At 44.0% G+C, this 21,456-nt stretch overlaps 4 protein-coding genes and 2 long non-coding RNA genes across 7 annotated transcripts in view; 4 read left to right on the top strand and 2 right to left on the bottom strand.

The window, feature by feature from the left end:
- The window catches only part of zbtb16b (zinc finger and BTB domain containing 16b), an 18,856-nt gene extending 16,052 nt beyond the window's left edge, over window positions 1-2,804 (top strand). Inside the window, exon 7 of the mRNA XM_061280709.1 lies at window positions 125-2,804. Coding sequence (XP_061136693.1) covers window positions 125-354 — 230 coding nt within the window. The 3' untranslated portion in view covers window positions 355-2,804. The remainder of the gene's footprint in view (window positions 1-124) is intronic.
- On the bottom strand, window positions 2,588-11,761 carry LOC133155414 (uncharacterized). The gene is made up of 4 exons (XR_009714668.1): window positions 11,481-11,761; window positions 10,516-10,710; window positions 2,966-3,439; window positions 2,588-2,717 (listed from the first exon to the last, which is right to left on the bottom strand). It is a non-coding gene; the product is annotated as an uncharacterized LOC133155414 (long non-coding RNA).
- On the top strand, window positions 6,658-11,048 carry tmprss5 (transmembrane serine protease 5). The gene is made up of 13 exons (XM_061280710.1): window positions 6,658-6,762; window positions 6,838-6,976; window positions 7,485-7,565; window positions 7,895-8,008; window positions 8,383-8,518; window positions 8,588-8,701; window positions 8,769-8,812; window positions 8,890-9,052; window positions 9,169-9,353; window positions 10,182-10,280; window positions 10,355-10,497; window positions 10,574-10,726; window positions 10,857-11,048. Exons 1-13 carry the CDS (start codon window positions 6,760-6,762, stop codon window positions 10,863-10,865), a joined length of 1,383 nt encoding a protein of 460 aa, XP_061136694.1. The 5' UTR covers window positions 6,658-6,759; the 3' UTR covers window positions 10,866-11,048.
- On the top strand, window positions 11,126-13,521 carry pih1d2 (PIH1 domain containing 2). The gene is made up of 5 exons (XM_061280713.1): window positions 11,126-11,696; window positions 12,190-12,310; window positions 12,373-12,615; window positions 12,727-13,001; window positions 13,071-13,521. Exons 1-5 carry the CDS (start codon window positions 11,514-11,516, stop codon window positions 13,203-13,205), a joined length of 957 nt encoding a protein of 318 aa, XP_061136697.1. The 5' UTR covers window positions 11,126-11,513; the 3' UTR covers window positions 13,206-13,521.
- Window positions 13,490-20,573, bottom strand: dixdc1a (DIX domain containing 1a). 2 transcript variants are annotated; one of them, XM_061280712.1, is made up of 15 exons: window positions 20,432-20,573; window positions 17,826-17,971; window positions 17,625-17,770; window positions 16,755-16,844; window positions 16,462-16,515; window positions 16,334-16,384; window positions 16,091-16,195; window positions 15,957-16,010; window positions 15,775-15,858; window positions 15,542-15,601; window positions 15,319-15,477; window positions 14,942-15,008; window positions 14,721-14,829; window positions 14,069-14,177; window positions 13,490-13,895 (listed from the first exon to the last, which is right to left on the bottom strand). In XM_061280712.1, the coding sequence occupies exons 1-15, from the start codon at window positions 20,452-20,454 to the stop codon at window positions 13,812-13,814; spliced, it is 1,341 nt and encodes a 446-aa protein (XP_061136696.1). In that variant the 5' UTR covers window positions 20,455-20,573; the 3' UTR covers window positions 13,490-13,811. The 2 variants fall into 2 exon arrangements, with proteins under 2 accessions (XP_061136696.1, XP_061136695.1); XM_061280711.1 differs by having other exon boundaries at window positions 15,775-15,861.
- LOC133155415 (uncharacterized) lies at window positions 20,156-20,726 on the top strand. Its single transcript, XR_009714669.1, has 2 exons — window positions 20,156-20,354; window positions 20,467-20,726. It is a non-coding gene; the product is annotated as an uncharacterized LOC133155415 (long non-coding RNA).
- The last annotated feature ends 730 nt before the right edge of the window (window positions 20,727-21,456 follow it).

Genomic DNA, 21,456 nt, shown 5'->3' on the forward strand with positions numbered 1-21,456 from the left:
TCCAGACGGACGATTAACTTAAATACATAATGAATAAAGTATGTTTCGGTCCCTCAATATTAAATCAGAATACAAAATCACTTTTGTCACCCTCAACTAATCCGATTCCAAAATGTCTTCCCAGGTGAGAAGCCATTTGAGTGCAAGCTGTGTCACCAACGATCCAGAGACTACTCGGCTATGATCAAGCACCTGCGCACGCACAACGGCGCGTCTCCATACCAGTGCACCATCTGCCAGGACTTCTGCCCCAGCCTGGCCGCCATGCAGAAGCACATGAAAGGCCACAAACCGGAGGAGGTGCCGGCAGACTGGAGGATAGAAAAGACTTATCTGTACGTCTGTTATGTCTGAGCAGGTCTTGGACCCGGTTGAAAAATATGGCTGAGGTCATAGTGGCGACTCTTGCCGGGTCAAATTTAAAAATGCAAAAGTCGAGAGGTAAACGTGCTGAAACGGTAACGTACTTTATGACATCGTCTGTGCCATTTAACGACAAAAGCGTTTGGTGAACCGTACGCGGTCTTTAAAACACGAGCTCAAAAATGGGTTCAAACTGTGAAAAAAAGATGCAGAAAGCAACCAGCGCCGGCTGGCCCACTTGGTTCAATCGAGTCTTTGTGAGAGTATTCCGTTCCCTTAACCACACCGTAAGGAATTCCACGCAAAAGTGGCAACACGTTTACATGAGAACAATCTAAGAAAAATGGGAGTTGGCTAGATTTCTTCGCGAGGATATTTGTCAAGATTTTAAGTCACAGTTCCACGGTTTTCATTTTTTACTCTGCAAAACACTGACTGATCATTTCTGTTTAAATGCTCCAGTGTATATTGGTGAAAGACCAGATATGTTTTTTTTCCAAAGCCGATACTGATTATTAATAGTCAAGATGGCCGATCACCCATATTTGAAACAGACATTAAATTTGCAGTAAAAGGGAAATAATTGGTGTCAAAATTGATTAAAAAAAACATGTTTGCTAAAGTCCCTTTTCAAATTTGCCACACCTTGTAGCTTTTTCTTTTAAGTCTATACATACAGAGAATAAATCTTTTAAAATGTTCAAGTGAAAAGGTAAAAGAAATTCCCTAGAGTTAACCAAAGATTGTTCTCTTATCGGCCTTGAGATTATGGAGAGAAAAATATAATAAAGATAATCGGTCTATCATAGTTTATTACATTGACCCTAAATGAGAAGCTGCACGATTGACAGCTGCCATTCAAATACCTAAAAATATTCTGGTCATATAAACGCTGGTTGCTAACTGTTGAAAAGTCACCTTTAACAAAGCGGATTAAAAATGTCATTTTTGGCTGTCAGTTTGAGATTAGCAACAGTGTCTGAGTGGCTCTCTTGATTCCGCTGTTAAATTTTCCCCTGACTATTTGATTTTCCTTGCTGTTGTTTTTATTTTAATTTTTGTAGTTGTTGTGCACGTTTTACTTGAACTGGTTTTTGGCCTCACAACACACGAGCTCATAAATGGTCTTTTCTCGCGGCGGATGGCGTCGCGGGTTCCGAGGTAGCAGGCTTCAATGTCAAATCAGTGTCATTGCTATTTTGTTGTTTGTAAACAAATACGTGCTGATTATCACCACCGCCGCGCGGGGTCGTCCGCCATTTTTCCCCGTTTGTCGGCAGGCGAACAGTGTTGATTTGTCTGTGGGTTTCTTTTCCTAACAATTACCGTCACAATTTCAATGGTCAAACTGTGTCAGAAAAGAGAAAAAAAAAATGTAAAGAGCCTCAACATGGCTTTGATGTGTTTTTTTTTTTTTAATCACCGTCTATAATTAGATGTCTTATAAATCACAAAACTGATGAAAATAGAACATGAGAAGCAAAGTCGTTTTTTTTGTGTTATTTTTAAAGAAAATCCAGACAAGTGGCAGTTAGTGTGAGTTGTTGTGTACGTGTCATGTACAGGCCGTCCGTCCTGCGTTGTTGTTCCTGTGCGGGCCTTATCCTGTTGTACTTTTGTATCACGGTAATTTGCTGTCTTGTTTACATTTGAGAAACATCTTTAACGTGTGTGTTTGATAAGTCTCCGATGGGGGGAAAGAAAAAAAAGTTCCCTTTTTCTATGCGGAGCGTTGACATGCTTGAGTATGTGGGTCTGTGCTGTTGGTGTTTTTTTTTTAGTTTCTCGCTCCCAAATTCGAGATGAGATCCACGTCTCGGAACATTGCAACTGGAAGCAAAATACTGTGATTGTGACGCTCTGATGCAAGTTGCCAGCAAGGGCGGTGTAAAAAAAATGTTCAAATTGCGTTGCCGATTGAGTGAAAGTTAACTGTGAGGTTTTTTTTTTTTTTTCCTAGGGTGAAAACGGTGTACAGCACATCGTGGCAACTTGATGCCATGACACACATTCACTGTATCTATTCTATACATGAACATGCACTATAACCAGTTTAGTCAGTGGACCAAAAGAAATAGAGCACTTTTGTTTCAGATGATTTTTTTTTTTTTTAAATCTTTGTATGTTGTGATAATGCAGATGTCTTTTTTTTTTGTTTAGTGTGTCCTAGAAGGCTGTGATTCGCATCGTTTCGATATGTCGATGTCTGTCTACCTCAGGGCCAGGTCGAAGCTCGAGCTGGTGTCCAATCAGGGTTGTTCTTCTTGCCATGTGTGCAGTCAAGTCCCTCCTCATTGCAGCTTTTTAACACCCCGTGTGGAAAGTGTTTTCTCGGTGTGGATTCAGGCACAACTCTGTACGCGTAGGTGTTCGGTGGCATGGTCAGAAAAAAAAAAAGAGAGCAAAAAAAAAAAAGAATTAAAAAACAATTTACTATTCTATGCATTTCGTCTCTTCTGTCTGCCGTTTGATCAACCAATTAAATGGATGGAAGTTGGCTCATCAAGATAACAGACTATTTTTTTACAACACACACATGCATATATAAAATGACATAACATTACAGAATTGATATTGTATGTTTGCTCCACCTAAATGTTACCTTCATTTTCCTTTCATTGTGTCGAATCCATCGGCCACTGCAGTAGCTTTGCTAATTCAGCGTCAACATTGGGACTTTCTCAGCTTTTGCCATCGTCACGCCGGGCAATTCCCTCTTAACACTTTATTGGCTCCGGCCACAAACCTTCCCAGTGGCTTATTTATTTGTGTCATGTGGGCTGGAATGATTCCAGACTCTGTGCTGACCCCTGATGGCAGCGTGCCCGAGCCGCAGCTGGCCTGCGTCTTAATCCAGATGTGGAAGGAGCTCAAAATGAGAGTGGCGGGACTCCCAAAGCTCCATGTGCAGCACGGTGAGAGTGGCAAAGCTCAGGCAGACCTCTTAATTACAAGTGCTGGCAGCAGTTTCTTTATGCCATAACACACACACCATGTTTGCGTAATACTTTTGACATCATGCCATGGTGTCCTTTCGTCACTTTCTCCACGGCCCCGGTGTTGGCGTAAATTGAACCTGAGAAAAAAGAGCAAATCAACTTTCCTCACAAAATGCCAGGACAAGCCAGGCTGCTGTGTTTGCAATTTTGCTGCAATCATCACCATCCTGTTTTATAATGCCATCATGTGTATTTTGCCCAGGGCGATCATTTCGAGATACATTTTCGACCATTATTGAAACTGCACAAAAGCATTGTGTAAACTGTAAAAGTTATACACCAAAATAAAAGCTGTTTAAAACGACGGAGGGGATTTTAACCAGGCCTCACTTTCTAAAATGACTGATGTATTTTTGCCACACAATTAATATACAACAATGTCAATTTCATCAGTAAGAAACTATCTTTTCAGTCCACTAGATGGTGGTGACTTCTCACACAAAGATGCCAACAGCCTCACAAGAAGCCATTACAAATTTGGAAAATACTAAACCATCACCTCTGCCACTGGATTCACCTCTGTCACCGCTACAAGGACACGCGGCGGGTGCAGGAGCAGATTGAGCGCAAACGTAATCTCCTCTGTTTAATTACAGCAAGCATCGTGGGCACAAAAAAAAAAAACCCACAACACACACATTATGGTCGCCATCTGGTGTGGGAGAAGGCCCACCCCTGTCAGCCATCGCATATAAAGTCCGACATGACAGCAATTTATGCAACCTGCCACGTTCAATACAGAGCCAACAGCTTATTGTTTAGCAGTGTTGCGACGAGGGCAACGCTCAGTTTTCACTTGTCAGAAAAATGCCCGCGCTAATGCGGCGCTCATCGAACGATACAATTATGTTGTCAGGTCAGACAAAGTCATATTATTAAAGTAGGATTGGCATCTTCTAATACTAACCATCAACCAGTGAGCACAAAATAGTCATTGAGTCTTTTCTGCTTAAACTGCACTCATATGAAAGAGTGTCCCCAAATCTACCACAAGGTGGCAGTGTAAGTAAAGGAATCCCATCGATACAAGTATACACAGAGAACAACCTCAGCTGCACTTTGGCCAATCTGTCAATTTTAGCACCATAGGCAGTACACCATCCCACATAATAGACGACATTCACATTCCCGATTAAAATAAGACGGTTTCTCGGCGGCTATACATCCCGACATGTCTCTCGGGCCTGTCTTGACGCTCCCTTAAACACATGCGGTGTTATCGATCCCAACATTGACGGTCATAATCCGAGGCAGTGCCGGTAGTTTCCCCATCTTCAAACCATCATCAACTTCCATCGACAAATGATTGATGGATGCGGCGACTGCATCGCCGAGTAATAAAAGGAATCCGGAAGTGGGAATGACACACTTAAAGTTTTACCACCTACACAGTATTCGCCATTTAATGTTTTATAAAGTGACCTTTCCTGTCACATGCTTTAAGAGTTGTTAACTTCTGCCGAAGTAATCTATTGCCAATTGATGTCTGAGATTGTTCTTCGGGTTCTGACGACGGAGATGGGCAGAACAATCCAATTATTGCGAAGAGTGAGGTTGATTTGCGGGTAATTGCATGTTGATTAATTGTCTCTTTAAAATGGAGGGCAGCGTGCGGCACTGCTCACCAATAGCGAGGGGTCGCGCTCAACATCATCAGCAAATACAACACTTAAGAATCGGCAGGTTCTCAGTGGATGCAGGCAACCAAATGTTATCTGAGCAGCCTCAAAAGCAGATTTCCTATTTCCTGTTGTGTCTGAACCTGGCGTGGCGGATTTTGCGAGCGGGGACCCGGAGACCGCGACTGATGTTCAAAAGTTTGGATACGGAAAAAGGCGCTAACAGGAACGGTTTTGAGATGAGAGCGCAGTAGATCTCCGCACGCTGAGCGGGGAAAATGCTTCCGTCTGAGCGGGGGAATAGATGTTGCTCCAAACTGGGGCCTGGCCAAACTGAAGGCAGAGTGAGGTACACAAAGAAATGGATGGAAGGATTCAGCCCACAGCCAGACACAACGGCGTTGGCTTCTGTTGTTCTAAACACCATCGGTTGGATTTACTTGCGAAAACTAAATTCCATGAGGGGAAGATCAAATGGCCCGTCGCTTTCTGATCCAGATCGTGTTATGTTCACGTCATAAAAGGCTCAGTTCTGAAATATTTGTTCAAAAGGAAGCTATTTGCAGTTGTAATGGCCAAACCAGAAATAAGATTGGTCTTAATCAGTCAATGAAAACTGCAAAAGTTAAATACAAAGTTAGGCACTTTAATCTCTCACTCTCCAATAGCCTTCTTGGATCAACTCTGAAATGTTGAAGAGCCATAATATCCGAAAGAACTCACAGGGCCCATATCAGGCCAACAGATCACTGCGTTCTCAGAATTCAGGCCTACTTGTGATTCTCAGAGTGTTCAAAGGCAGAACGGGAGGCAGAGCCGTCAGTTATATTATTTATTCCCTCTGAGAGGGCAGACAGTCTTTCTAGAGAAGACTGTCCGATTTGACAAAGCCCAACTCAGGTTGGGGTGAATCATCCCTTGCCTTTTGATCCTGACACTGGCCATGCTAATGCTAACGCTAATCGCTAACGCAACTTGGGTTGTTTCGAGGTGGCAGCCTTTAAGTATAAAACAGTCATTGTCCTGGAGGATTCATCTTATTAAATCGATCCTTTGTTTCTCTGGCATTTATTACCTGGAAGTCCTAGCTAACCGCGGCCACAACAGACTAATTAATCATCCCTTCATTTCTTTCGAATGAAAGTGCAAAGTCTCTTCAGAAAAGAGAAGACAAGCTTTGATCTCTCCCACATCCTACCCAAGTGCCAGAGTCGTCTTCATCTCATCTGCTAATTATTCTCAACGATCCACTTTTGAAACACTCGCATGAAAAAGACCGAGCGTGGCTTCCACAACAAGAGCGAAGAGAACGTCTCATCTGTCAGCGGGCATGTGGGAGGCACACTTCATTTTGTTCGCGAGTGCCGAGAGACAGAGGCTTCGGATTCCGAACGATTGAACGCGGACAAGGGTACGACTTTTCAACAATCTCCAATCATGACCTTTTCCGCAATAGCTACAAACTGTCAGATGGGTTCTTGTGTAAATACTCTTCCTGGCAGAGGTAAAACATGCCCGGTATCGTCTGCAACTGGCTGGAGACGCCCCAACCCGTGCGGCACCTGACAAAGACCAGGTTCAGTTTAGTCTCCGAGGCCTCATGACCCTCCCCTCCGATGGGCAAACAACAGCCTCATTCACTGCACCTCTGCTGACCTCATTGTCTCTTTGTGAAGGGAAAATCCACAGTTGCATTCTGTGAAACGCTTCAGCACCGGACACCCGGCTGATAGTTGCCGGTAGCTGGGCCACAGTCTCCAGATGAGCTTGCAAACAAAATGGTAAGACAAGAAGCTCACCGGCACACGTGTATTATGACTTCCTTATCAGAAGTTAGCAGTGCTATGATTCCGTAGAGTCCCGATGGAGACGCATTGTCGGTCATTGAGAATCCGATGGCCATCAGTCATCCCTTTCCCGCCGAGAAGACGGCAGTTGCCGACCAAAGCGAGGGAGCGCGGAACTGCTTGAAAAGGTTTCGCAACGGAACACAAGGTAAGTGCCTGTCATAAACGGTTGATCACCATCTAACAACCTCGAACAGCTTAAACTTAATCGAGCTCGCCTTTTCAAACCGTAAAGACGCTAACTGCTGTTCGGTTTTTGCAAACATTCAAGGACCAAAATGACAAAGTGGTGAAAGGATCCATGTGCCAAATATTTCTGTCTTTGCTTTGACGAGGCTGTCAGAGGTAATCTAAGCTGCGACGCTTTAGTTTTATGTCACTAACAAGTGATTATTATTTTCACCTAAAATTGGATAGAGCTTATATTAGATCGCAGGTGTTGTAGCGCAACAAAAAATATTCACTAATATCAGCAAAATGTAAAATACTTGCTGCTCGGAAAGTTAAGTCGGGGAACTCCAGGAGTGAAGCGGCACAAAAGTTTCTGAAATGCCAGCTGGTGCTGACATGCAAGCAAGTAACGAGGGCACTTGTAATTTGTGACTAGTGAGCATGCATATCGAAGGCAGCCAAAATGTATCAATTTGTCGCTCTAGCTCGCAGGCTGGTGAGGCCGCTGGCAGCTGTGTGTGCGCTCGGGCTCTTGGGAGGATTGGCTGTCGGCGTCTGGTTCCTAGGTGAGCGCTGTGGCTAAGATAAATAAGCACCGCTTACTTAGTCATGTCTACACATTTGCCTTAGCCTGGTCAGTTTTGTGAGGGTGATAAGAAATTCGTCAGAAATAAATGTGACGCTCCAGTTTACTGGTAGGATTCAATCATTTATTTATTTATTTTTGTATTCACGTGTATTTATTTATTTATGTATTTATTTAGCCACACTGAGCTAAAGCTATGTTTCATGTTAAGGGTACACACTGTTATGCAGTTGTGTCACAATTTTAGCCAATGACGGTTCTCAACAGTGGCAGTCGTGTTAATTAACGACATCATGTTTTCGCACTCAGTCAAGTTTCTCCTGAGGCCGTCGTCCTCCCACAGTGCAGTGGGACTGGGGGACGCAAAGGAGACGTCCTTCTGCAATGTGACAGAGGACATTACCATCGCCGACCCCGGGAAAGGTCTGTGTCAGCTCCCTCTTTTCGTCGCTAATTGGAAGCAAGATTGTACTCTGCTATTCAGGAAGGAAGAAAGGGATCGTAAAGTTGCTTATTGTTTTTTTTTGTCGTAGTGAAGGCCACGTTTCAACTCTGATGTAGACTTGAGTGGAAAATTACCATTTAAAAGCTGACTGTTTTCTTTTTACTCTTGAGACTTGCCCATTGACTGGCATGAAAAGACAGAGTAATTATCTGTGCTTATTCGACTACATCAGCATTGATCCGATTTGAATTCTTTTATGACGTTCTCCGCAATCAGTTGACACCAACGGACGGTTAATTAAACGCTGGCCGAGCGCCTGCTTCTGGAGGGATTTTCAATCAATCAGGTTCAGTGTTTTACAGGATCAGCCCCGAGAACTCTCTGCTGGAGATCCAGCTGGGAAAGCTGCCCACCTGGCTGCCGGTGTGCTACGAGCGGTGGAACGCGTCGCTGGGTACGCTGGTCTGCAGGCAGCTGGGTTATCTGAGGTTACCAGACGAGACTCGCTAGATTACGGCTTAAAACCGAAAGTGCTTAAATGGCATCAAACGTTACAGGCTGACCGAGCACAAAGGTGTGAATCTGACCGACATTGGGCCCAACTACACGGAGGGCTTTCTCCAGATTACCTCCGAACATCGGGGCGGTCTGGAAAACATGTGGCGGTTCAGGTAACGCTTAGCGGACCCAAATCGCGGTCGGTTATTTCAAACAACCCCAAGTCTGGTTTCATTTTAGGCAGAGCTGCATCACTAACAAGGTTATCGCCTTACAATGTTTCGGTGAGGCCGCGACGTTACGGAAAGTCCGTTTCACGTCGGGACGATCTCCAAATCGATTTCTTTCCTTGGCTTCCAAGAGTGCGGCACGCGAGCCAAATTGGCCAGAATAATCGGCGGAGTGGAGGCTCCGCTGGGAAGGTGGCCCTGGCAGGTCAGCCTCTACTATAGCAAGCGTCACACCTGCGGTGGCTCCATCATCAGCAGCCAATGGATCATCACAGCTGCTCACTGTGTGCACAAGTAAGAACGGGCTGACCTTTGCGGCGCCGACAGTTCGGGGCGGAATACAACAGCTGCGCCGCACACGGCGCCGGCGACAGTTGCCCCATTTATGCTTGACGTCTACAAAATGTCAGCTACAGGCTGCCGCAGGTGTCCAGCTGGGCGGTCTACACGGGCGTTGTGACGCGCAGCTCGGCGAACATGGCGGAGCGCACGGGGCACGCCGTGGAGACGATAGTCTACGACGAGAACTACAACCACGTGAGCCATGACAGCGACGTCGCCCTGATGAAACTGCGGACTCCGCTCAATTTTTCAGGTGCGTCTGGAAACCAGCATTCTCGAGTCAAAGGAGACTCCGCCCCCTCCAATTTCAAACAGTTCAAGGCAGCTCTACTTACCTTGCAGCTGTCAAATGTTTCTACCGACGTGTATTTGTGACTCGCATGCTTTGCTTGTCACGGTTTTGCCGCCATTTCCCTTCGTGACACAAGGCAACCATTTCATATTTCAAGAAATGGGCAAATAACTTTAGATATACTTAGTTATTTGGATTTTCCACAGCACTCCAGGGAAGCAACTATTTATCGTACAAGTCCTTAAAAAGTCAATTTTCCACAGTACGTCTCCTTTAAAGCTTAAAATAGTTGCGATTCGGGAATCTTTATTTATCCCACTGGGCAATTAAGAGAGCAGCGAGCGGCGCAGACAGCTAAGACTAATATTTTTTGTTTATTTTTATTGTTCAAGGAAAAAAACAGCTAAGACTTTTATCCCTCCCCTTCTGGAAAACCAGACGCCAGAAGTCACAAAAAGCAGTACACAACGTAAAAAAAAAAGACAACAAAATAAAACACGGTAGAATAAAGACACCTGTGTGGGAAGAAATCCCTTAGTTTCCCAAATAAAAATGTGTGAAAATAAATGTCTTTTGAATTTCACACACCACAGACAAAATTGTTGTCAGCAACAGAGCCTAATTAGAATGATTAGCTCAAAATCAAGCCGTTCTCTCTAACACTAAAACGACATCCCACTCAACTGTCAATCCAATACCGCCACGACAACCAGGGGGAAAAAAAAAAATGCTTCCTTATGTTCACACAATGAGGCGCTCTAAAGTGACTTCCCCTTTCTCAAAAATTAGACACAGTTCGCCCGGTGTGTCTGCCACGGTACAACTACGACCCTCCTGCAGGGACGCAGTGCTGGATCTCCGGCTGGGGATACACGCAGCCTGATGGCGGTAAGTCGGGCGCCACTCCCAAGCAAACATCTGCTACACACACGGAGCAGCTGTGCTCTCTCTCGCTTTCTCAGTTCACTCATCCAACACCCTGAAAGAGGCCGCCGTCCCCATCATAGGTACCAACAAGTGTAACAGCTCCTGCATGTATAACGGCGAAATCACAACGCGGATGCTTTGTGCCGGATACACGGAGGGAAAAGTGGACGCGTGTCAGGTCAAAACCAGACTGTACCTTGTTTTGATGTTTCCAAGACAGGATCAGTGGCTCATGGATGATATTTGCGTTGCAGGGGGATAGTGGCGGGCCTCTAGTGTGCCAGGATGAGAATGTGTGGAGGCTGATGGGGGTGGTCAGCTGGGGGAACGGCTGCGCCGAGCCTAACCATCCTGGAGTCTACACCAAGGTGGCCAAATTCCTCGGATGGATCTACGAGATGATGGAGGTGAAACCATTCATTAACATTACATGAGTTTACATGACATTGTACAAAAAACATAGCTAGAAAAAAAAAACTGTTCACCTTGTTACACTTGACAAAAACAATGCCTCCATTTTGTTTACTATCTTTACAGACCTACTGAGGAGGGACCACAACTTGTTTTCTCGCATCTTTCCCATCCACCATCCTTTTTTTTATTTTTGAATTTGTCTTTCTCTGACATATATATCTGCCTTCCTTCCACTGGCATCTTTTGTCCCACCATTTGTATCAAGATGTACTGTTTTTTATCTTTTTTATTGCACCAAATATAAACGATGTCATATGCTACCTTATTGTGACAGGTGCAGTTCCTCTTTTGGCCACAAGTGTCGCCGTTGTAACGCGTCAACTCTCCCAAGTTTCCACAGCAACAGACAACACAGCTGGACTCTGCATTAATCGCCTCCATTAGTTTTGTTGCCAATTAGTAAATAGGGTTAACTTTATGTATTTTTAACGATATTTAACCAAGACTCCTGTGCTTATCGTATCTTGAATTAACAAAAGGGACGGTTAGTTTCCCCTCTGCCACTTTAATAGAGTTTTCACTTGCGAACAAGAGAGCGTTAACATTAGCTAGAAACTTTGCGAACTGACGCGAATGACGACGAATGCGGCTTTACAACGATAACTTTTGTTTCAAAAGCGTGTGATAATAGACAAATTCTGTTATTAGTGAGTGAATAGTGTTTGGTATTTGTATTGGGAGACGTACCTTTCTACCAACTCTGACTGTCTTGGGTTGGTAATGTCGGCCGGCGGCGTCCCAGGAGGTGTTCTCCAGCAAGTCAACCAGCTGTGGTCCATGTTGGACGACCTTTGCCAGAGCGACCCAGAAGCTTACCGAAATTTTGTGGAGAAACAGGTGATATCCGGGATGGAATACAACGCTCCACCTCAACTCGATTCGTGTATACGCATCGACATTTTGGTAAGTAGCGGTATGAGTTGTTTTACTCGCCGCGCTCACTGCAGGTGTAGCTCATTAGCAAAAAACATGACGTCACACCTACGCAACTTACCGCCAGCTACTTCCGTATAAACATTGAGCAAATAAATAATAATTTATATCAATTGTGTTTTTAGACGAGTGTATATTTTTTTCAATGTATTACCAGGTAAGCCAATTGAGAACACTTTCTCATTTACAATGGCGACCTTTTACAAAATTAATAAAATCGAGGCCATTTTGTGATTTGCTGTTAATTGTAGAAACATTTTACCACCTCAACACGAACATTTATTGAGGCACAGTGTTAAAAATTAAAAAAGAGTATTCCGAAAATATATATTTTTTCCTCTACCGATGCAATATATCATAGGGATATAGGGATTTATATATGTATTGCTTTTCTGCTGACCATCAGTTATTCAATACTTCCCAAGATGCATTGTGAGATGCACAAAAACATTATCCCCACCAGGAACCACACGGGGACTTGATGTACATTAACATATGCAGCTGGAAGCGTGTACCAACATCCCAGGATCCCAGCAAGCCATTACCAGTGTATGCTGGAAGCCTGGAAGCACACACAGATGAAGGTCAGAGAGATTGATAACCATACAATTGATGCCAAATGTAAGCACACCGTCCTGTGTATCAGGTGCCTACACTGTGCTGGACATCGCATTTAATCCCGAGGTGCTGCAGGATTGTAAGAAAGACCAGGCCGGGATGGACCAGATCTATATGTTGGCTCTGAGCTTTGCACAGCAGCAGCATGGGCTCAAATTGTCTCAGCAGTATCATGTTGTTAGCTATTGCCCCAAAAACGGCCCGGAGGACTTGCGCCGCCGCCTCGGCTTCCAGCAGCAGCGACCGACCGCGGACAAACAGTCTGATGCGGGTAGGGTAATAAGTCAACGCTCCGACAAGCCGCCTTCGGCCTTTTTTGTGTCCGAGCTCATCTTTTACTTCCCACCATCATTGATAACAAACGAGACGCTTTTATTCACAGCCATTCAGAGCCCGGATTCCCTCCTGCAGCAGATCAACTCTCTGAGGCTAGCCAAAGACGACACGGGGCCGCCGGTTGATATCGTCTCTCGGCCCGCCGTTCGCAAGAAGGGCTTGATCGAGGTAATCTCCTCCACCACGTACCAGCGGCCCGAGAAACCCGAGTATCGACTGGAGGTGAAGGCCAGCGCTGAGGGATTTCCACGCAAGATGGAGCTGACGGTGGAGCTGCCCAAGATTAGCTCCATGTCGGAGTGGCAGCTCAAAATGTCCAAGGTTGGCCCTGACTACTAGGCACAAGAGATTAACAATGCCATCTAAATGTTGTTGGGGTTTTTTGTGCAGGATGATGTCTTGCTCGAGGTGGAGGACATCTACTACTTACTTCTGGACTTCCCAAAATTCGTAAACGAAAACAGCGCCATCGCCGTCTTTAACAAGCGCAGTCGAAGGCTTACCGTAACAGCGGATATTTTGTGACATTCTCAGACTGGCAAAGATTAGCGTAAAGTCAAGATAAAAATCCAGAAATTTCTGACTGAAAATGAAATTAATAAATGGAGCAAAAGACAGACAGGTTTCTGCAACTTAAAATGTTATTCTGTCCCTGTGAGGGCTGAGTCACTGCTGCAAACACGCCTCTCTATTAAGCAATTAGCGGGCTTTGTTTGCTAATGGAGCGTAGGTGTAATGGCTGCGAGCCGCCGCTACCGGGACCCGCCATTACCGTCCATCTCCGGAATAATTGACAGCAAAATGATGCATGCGATAATGAATGTTTATTAAAACATCGTTTGAAAGTGAAGAGTGGCACAAACATCCACTATTTGGCAATCTAGAACTTGTGGAAAATGGCAGTAAACATCCACCCTGTCTTTTATCAATACTGTTATTTAAATTATTTTCATTAGGGACCATTATAATCAAATTGACTGATTTCATGTCCGGGTTTATGAGGCGTAAACGGCATCTGGCGAGCATTCCTCAACGTGAAATATTTCCCACACTTTATTTCAGTCCATTGGTCCCGAGAGTTTTCAGTCAAGTTCTGCTTCAGTGAACACAACTGAGGTTTTTTTTGGACTTCTACCTCCTCTCCCCATGATCTTCCTCCACCCATGCTACAATCTTTCCTTCCCAGCCAGGCACCACTGCGCCATCCTGGAATACCTGCACAAAAGTAGATTCAAATATGTTTCCTCATAATTCAACATACAACATGAAAATGTATTAAAAATAAAAATGGGCACAGTGTTATCAACTTCAACCAGGTTATTATTAGCACATCTCGTTCTATTTCTGCTGTTTTTTTTTTTTTTGCGGCGTTCTAACTTCCCACCCACCTCCTCTTTGACGGTGCCAAACTCCGGGTTGAGCGCTTTGAAGTGGTATCTGAAGCTGCCTTGACGGTCCACGGCGGTCTTGAAGTCTCGCAGCGTCACCTCGCCCAGCCTGACAGGACACATTAACACAAAGTAAAGATCAGAATTTCTCCCTTTATGGACACAGCATGTAGAAAGTAGAATTTATTATTTTTATTATGAGCTGGAGTTAATAATACAGGCAATACCTCCAAAATTATACATACCTGGAAATTATACAGTCAGACACAGGGTGCAAAATGCATCAAAAGACTTAAAAAAAATAATAATAAAACCAAGATATGTCAGCATGCCTCACTGGAGCTCACTTCAGACAACATCAAAGGATTAATTTTTTTTTTTTTCCAAAAGTCTCAACAGAACATAGCAAAGAAACGAGGTTTATCATCATAATATTCAAATATTGACTTTGCACGGTTACTCTGGAATGAATTAATTCTATTTCAATTTTTTCCTATGTGGAATTTATTTTCTAAATTAAGCAAATTGTGGATTTGGTTGCATCACAATCTTTTTGTGTAATTTAATCATAATTTTGGTCCGCTTATTTGTGTTAGTTTGATTTATTAAATACAGAAAAAATAATGCTGAATTTTACTAACATAACGTTTACCTTTTCGGTATGTTGATGAGGAAGGGGGTGAGGGAGCGATCGGTGAAGTAGAGAACTTTCGTAGACACGGAGGCATCCAACCCCGGGCTGCTGTGAGAGTGAGCCATTTCTAAAAATATAAATAAAAAAAGCATACAACAAAAACATCTCACTGCCAATAGTGTCCTACACAGCGGAGCTATCAAACAGAAAAAAAAAAGAGAAATTTTAGTGGGCCTCACTTGAGGTCGGCGGCCACGATTCTCGATCTGAAGAGTTGGCTCTGCGGCCGGGCGATTTAAATTCCTCCTGGAAGACAAGCTGTTATTCTTGGAAAATGTCTTTCCTGACCTGAGTCAATATCCCCATAAATTGCCTTTAAGATTTTTAAATAAAACAAATAACAGAAAAACTTGCTAGCTTGCTGACAGGGCGGACATCTTTAGCTAATGCTCGCATTTAATGAACCTTAGCAACTTGATTTAGTTAGCAAGCAGAGTCTTGAAATGATTTCAAGACATTTCACGACCACAGAGTGGACATTATGCTTGACAACATACAACTACACACAAAATATGATAATTCCAGAATGTGTCAATATTTCTTTGGACCTTCGTACCCCTTTGTTGTGCCGTCGCTGGGCGTCTGAGTGCAGGCGCTCCATGAGGCTTGACACGCCCTGCTCCAAGGTGTCCAAGGTGTGATGCTGGGGGTCGTGACCGGAAAAGTTGTCTCTCAAACTACGCAGGGCCTCCCTCACCAGCTGCAGCTCCTCACCCTGTGATGATTCCAAATGATGATTCGGCACTTTCCGGCAACGTGGAGACGTCACGTCTACCTACGGGTGTGGTGTGCTGGAATGCTGGAAGAGAGCTGCTGTAACCACCTTCACTCCGAAATGACTGTCACGTAGAAGACAATGTTACAATCTGGGAGTTGTATTTTTCATATTAGCAACAAATGAGCGAAAAGTTGTGCATCGGTAAAAATTCGAGAGCAGGGATGACGCAAAATCCGAACCCAGAATCTCACGACTGCGAGGCGGACCTGTCAACCACTCCATTATGTTCATTACCCAATTGTGGCTACCATCACGCGCTTTGTGCTGAGCCTCGTCGTGCTTTTGCTGCTGCAGCATCCTGTCCTTCCTCCCGACTTGCTGCTATGGCAACCAAAAAGAAGAGAAGAAAAGACCTTCGTCTGCATATGGAAAACACACCTCGAGTTTGCATCAAAGCGATTTGAAGGACGCACTACCTCGTACTCGCCCAGCAGTTTGTTGCGTTCGCTCAGCTTGTCTTTGAGCACCGCCTGCAAAGTGCATGATACGAAATATCGTCATTGTGGGTTGCGCCGGGTCAAATAATTTTAAAAATCATAATTTTGCTCACATTTTCCCCTTCCAGCTGTTCTTTGGCCATGTTGCTCCTCAGTAGCTCCTGCTTTAACTGCAGCACGACATCTTCCTGCACAGACAGCCGCTGCTGCAGGGCATCCTAAGGGTCAAAGGGTCATTCGGGAAGGACTCATCCGCTTTTGGACCAATGAACTGACATCTTTTAAATCAAAAGCCATTTTTCCATTCAGATGGGCTTTCATCCCTGGTCGCTATTCTTGAATGACTTTTCATTTACCTTGATGGCCTGAATATGGCGCACCTCCTGTTTGTGTCTCAGGAGCTCCCGCTACACATTGGACAGATGAAGAGAGACGTTGTGAGAAACAGGGCAGCCTAAAAGTTGATTACATTCACTTGGCGTACTTTGAGATCAAGGGCCTCCTCCATGCTTTGGTCCAGGCGGCTGCGCGTGAGAACCTTCAGAGGGAAACAGTAAGAGCATCCTAATTAAACAATTCGAGAGCTACCAGAGGGGGACGCTGACAGGGAGGCCCGAGAGATCAGTGAGATTAATTTACGCTCTCCAGACGGGAGCGATGGCGGCAGAACACCAACACAACAGAAGGACTGAGAGTTCACACAAAGCGGAGAACGTGTCGGCCGCTGCTGCGTTTTCACGACTTAGTGGACGCACGAGAGGGAAGGGGCCACTTTACCAGCTGCTGCTCGCCGTTGGCCCGGTTCTCTCCCAAACTCACAGATCCACCTGGGTCGTCCTCTGGGAGGGAGCCATTGAGGAGCAAAGCCTGTGGACAAACACGCTTCCTAATTGTTATTTCTGTCAAGTATCCTTCCCGTTTGTTATTATTGCTTGACCTCAGAGTCACACAGAGGACCATGAACGAGCCAATCACAAATAATAATATAATATAATATAATATAATATAATATAATATAATATAATATAATATAATATAATATAATATAATATAATATAATATAATATAATATAATATAATATAATATAATGTAATGTAATGTAATGTAATGATGTAATGTAATGTAATGTAATGTAATGTAATGTAATGTAATGTAATGTAATATAATATAATATAATAAATTATGAGAATATAAATACAACATTAACAATATTGACATTAATAGATATATCATTTTGTAATAATTATGATTCTTACTATTATTTTTGCAATTAAAATGTTCTTTTTAGACAGAAATTAGTTATCAATTTATTAGTTATCAATTTGGCATTTAAAAAGTATTTCTCTATATGTTGAATGAACCAGATTATGCAGTATGAGTTAAGCAAGAATTAATATTGACATGTACTTGCACAGTTATATAGTATCTGTGTATTTATATAGATGCTGTAGTGTTGAGGCAATATTTGGGTCTAACAAGTCCCATTTGCCGTTTTCGGGGACGCATGAATCAACCCTACAAACATCCACAAATATCTAAAAAACATTTATTTAACGGTTGCATCACGATTTATCATAAATTTTAGCATGGCCCTCAGAGGACTTTGTAAAAACCAAACTGCTCCCTATTTGGAAAAAGTCTTTTACCTGGAGGCGGAACACCATCCTCCTGGCTTCCTGCATTTCCCGCTCCAGCTGCTCCTGGTGGACATCCAGCTGCTCCTCCCAGGACTTCTCCTCCTCTGGCACATTTTGCCCAAGGGAGGGGCACAGCCCGCAGAGCGAAACCTCCTCTGAAATCAGAATGTTGCTTTCACTTGAATCTTTATTTGATGACTTGCAACCAACCTGTGAAATGCTCGGATTTGTCCTGGCCCGGTCCCGCTAACTGCTCTTCAGGCTGATCACGGATGGTTTCATGTCCGGGCGTGTCGCCGGAGCGGATGACAGCGTGCTCCTCTTTGGGGGAGCGCACGGGGCTGGCTGAGCTGAGGCTGAAACAGAAACAGATGGCGAGCGCAGTCACTGTTTGCGCTTCCTGCCAGATGAGCGTCCATAAATAGAGCCGTGCGCATAAAATGTTGAATATAGCTTTTTAACGTAGCTTGGATCGCCACGGAAATGATCAATCAAACCCATCTGGGTAGATCAGTGTAAATGTTTGCATTTTTCAAATACAGCACAACACCCAATGTCAACTTTAGAGTGCCTCGTTGTCAGTTGCGAGTGTGTGAATTTTTTCAAATTTTATTTTTTACATTTTTTAATCTGACAAATGTAGACGATTTATAAGCTTGGATTTTTATGACTGGACTTCCAGACTTGACAATATCACCGACACAGGCTGCAACATGATCACCAAGAAAGGCATGCAAGCGTGACGCAGAAAATTCTTCACATACTTTGCTAGCTTCGTGAGTCACATCGCCCTCGTGGATGGTGGTCATGCATTTAGTGCATGTCCACTCTGTTGTGTCTGCTTGGGGAGTTTCTAAAGCAGCCTGAGGACAGGCGAAGGAGGCAAACTGTCAACATCACTTTGCTTTGTTTTGACAGAAATAAGATGAAGCTACTGTAAACTATGAACTGTGGTGATACGTCCAGCAGGGAGATTCTATTTACCCCCCTCCGCTTTGTGTGTGTGTGTGTGTGTGTTTGGGGCAACTCAGCGGGAAAGAGAAGCTGAAAAAAAAAATTAAACTCTCTTACTCCTCGGGCTAAACAGAGCGCGAACAAAACTGCAGGCTTAAGTGTAGTGTCGAATAAAACCACAGAAAATCCGGAGGCATAGCATTAGTGGCGTAAAACATGTTGCATGATTTAGATTGAAACTGAAGAGATTTTCTTTTCCTTTTTAGGGGGGGGGGCGGCTAAGCTAATCGCATTATTTCCACTCTAAAACGGGCATTGCATTTTTATCTGCTTGCCAGAGATTATGTGCTCTGTAGTGCTGCTTCCCTGTCAGTCAATTTACAATAATGCTAATAATCAAATCAAGTCAAATGATGTATGTAAGTGAATTATTAGGATGGACACAAACAAGGAGATATTAAAGTGGCGCTATGTTGAAATACTAATTAAATATATTAACAATTTAGGGAAGGATTTTGAATGATTCTTGGGTTTTTGCAACATAGCTGCCCTAATACATGTATTTTTCGTCATAGTAACCACCCAGACTCCGTTACAAATACACAAAATGCTAACATTAGCATGCTAAAGTAGCTATGTGAATAATTTGATTCTTAAGGAAAATTTATGACTGAGTGAAGACAAATACAAACACAATAATGTAAGATGGATACCACACATCAAAAAAAGTGTTGAAAAAGAACAAATAGCTAAATTTAGCAATGTAGCTAAATACTGAACAGACGATTTTTGCAATCAAATTTTGATGAGCTATCCCATCAAACTTGTCAAGAGTATCAATAGTTGGGCATCTATAACCAAACCATTCACACACAAGTTTTGACATCTGGTGTACTGGTGCTGATAGATTATCTCACTTTATACACTATATTGCATTTTTTTGACGGAAAAAAGCTCTCCCAAAAAAGCCATCAAGTGAGTGTCTTATCAGAAGTTGTAGTGATTATGCTTTCGGTGTTTCTCTGAAGGGGATCAGAGCAAGCAGCCTCCCCTCCTAATCTCCGCCCGAGCTGATGACACGACGACACCATCCAGATACTTTCAGTCATCACCTAAACCGTCTCCTGCAGTCCTCCGCCTCCTGGTGGCTGCAGACGCTCGATAAACAAACTTGTTTACAAGTTGGCGGGCTGCTTCGTAACAGGGGGAGGCGCAACGTGACTGAGGAGAAATTGGGACTTTCAATTTCAGATTAGGATTTACATGAGATTAGCAGCAGATCAGCATTGGCGCGTGTGATGGGGTGAAAAGTGTGACTTGTTATTTGGGTATGGAATCGGGTTGGGCCTTTGACTGAATTTGCTACAAGGTGAGGTACATTAATGTCTAGAATCGGAGCTCTTTTTTTTATTTATACCAGTGAATCATACATTTCCATCCATCCATCCATCCATCCATCCATCCATCCATCCATCCATCCATCCATCCATCCATCCATCCATCCATCCATCCATCCATCCATCCATCCATCCATCCATCCATCCATCCATCCATCCATCCATCCATCCATCCAACGTGCTCTCAAAATGGAAGCGAAGGTGCTAAGGAGGCAAAGGAGAGGGCGGTTGCTAGGCAATAGCATCCGGCCTCACTGAGACACACCCACATGATCCATAGCGCGCCGTAAACAGGCAGACAATCCGCAGCCTGCTCCAGCTATCACTTTCGCCATGGATGACGTGATTCGTCACTGATGACAAAAAGGATGCGTTTGCTTCCTGCCAGGTACATGCTCGTGATGCTAACATGATAGCAACCTATTTGTTGAGAATAAAAAAAAAAAAAGAAAGAATGACGCTCACCATTTCATCTGTTTGGCCCCCATGGCTGGAATCAGCCGGAGCCCCGCGTCCCGGTGATGCCCTGATTCTCAGTCCGGACCATAACAGCCACGCACGGAGGGGAGCGAGGCAAAAACGGATGAATCTCCACGCCTCACACGCGCGGTGGGAAAGAAGAGTAGCGGCTGTGGCGGCGACGTGCTCCAAATCCTCTCATATTCATACAAATCCCAAATCAAAAAGCCCTGGAAAGCCTCCTTCTGTCCTCGCCTGGCTGGATGGTGCCAAGCTGCAGGGGGGGGGGGGGGGGGGGGGGGATCACAGACAGAAGAGAGATTGGTGCTCAGCAGCACCAGTCACTATGCTATGCCTGCCCTTTCATTGCACACGCACACAATGCATTTGTGTATCCAACGATTGATGCGGCTCCTCATTTGCATGTATTCTCTACTCCTGTGTGTCTTTGTTATTCCTTCTTTCGTTGTCAGACATGGCTCTTTTCCGTCTGGGTGTGTTTACCCCCTCCCCCTTCTCATCTTCGTTCCTCCTCTCCTTGCTCCTGCTTCTCCACTAACACCGTGGAGAGGAGGAGGAATTTTGCAACCCTGTGTAGAGTTTCTGAAAAGATTCATGGAAATCTATGCGGTGAAGGTATTTGGGGCGCACCATGTGTGCTGAAGTCAACAGCTGCACGGTTGATGGTATATTTATGTAGTCTGAGGATTACAGGAGCAGAAAATGCTTTCTTTTATAGAAGTCTGCAATTAGTCGCTGGCTTCGTAATGTAAAGCAGGGGTTGTCAAACTTTTATTGTCCACGGATAAATGGAAAGTACTATTTTAGTTGTAGTATGCAGCAAATGACTTGCCAGGTCAAATTAAAGTTTTAAAAAATAGAACCACAGAGCATCAACGGTACTTATTTTTGTCATGACAAAATGTCTGGCTCTAAATATGTCCAATACAAGGAATTTAATTTAAATGCGATAAATCTATTTTATTTCATAAAGTAAATTCTACTCAAATCTATTATTTTACACAGTAGTT

Source organism: Syngnathus typhle, linkage group LG6 (genome assembly GCF_033458585.1).
Source record: "Syngnathus typhle isolate RoL2023-S1 ecotype Sweden linkage group LG6, RoL_Styp_1.0, whole genome shotgun sequence".
Lineage (NCBI taxonomy): Eukaryota > Metazoa > Chordata > Actinopteri > Syngnathiformes > Syngnathidae > Syngnathus > Syngnathus typhle.

Bases quoted from the DNA above. Each gene is read 5' to 3' on its own strand.
- tmprss5 (XM_061280710.1), top strand. The intron at 8,702-8,768 runs GTAACGCTTAGC...GTTTCATTTTAG, and splicing joins GAAAACATGTGGCGGTTCAG to GCAGAGCTGCATCACTAACA. The intron at 8,813-8,889 runs GTGAGGCCGCGA...TTGGCTTCCAAG, and splicing joins TATCGCCTTACAATGTTTCG to AGTGCGGCACGCGAGCCAAA.
- pih1d2 (XM_061280713.1), top strand. From the start codon at position 11,514: ATGTCGGCCGGCGGCGTCCCAGGAGGTGTTCTCCAGCAAGTCAACCAG. The intron at 11,697-12,189 runs GTAAGTAGCGGT...TATCCCCACCAG, and splicing joins GTATACGCATCGACATTTTG to GAACCACACGGGGACTTGAT. The intron at 12,311-12,372 runs GTCAGAGAGATT...CCTGTGTATCAG, and splicing joins GGAAGCACACACAGATGAAG to GTGCCTACACTGTGCTGGAC.
- dixdc1a (XM_061280711.1), bottom strand. From the start codon at position 20,454: ATGGGGGCCAAACAGATGAAATG. The intron at 17,972-20,431 runs GTGAGCGTCATT...TTTCTGTTTCAG, and splicing joins GGGGCCAAACAGATGAAATG to CCTCAGCTCAGCCAGCCCCG. The intron at 17,771-17,825 runs GTTGGTTGCAAG...TTCTGATTTCAG, and splicing joins CAAATCCGAGCATTTCACAG to AGGAGGTTTCGCTCTGCGGG.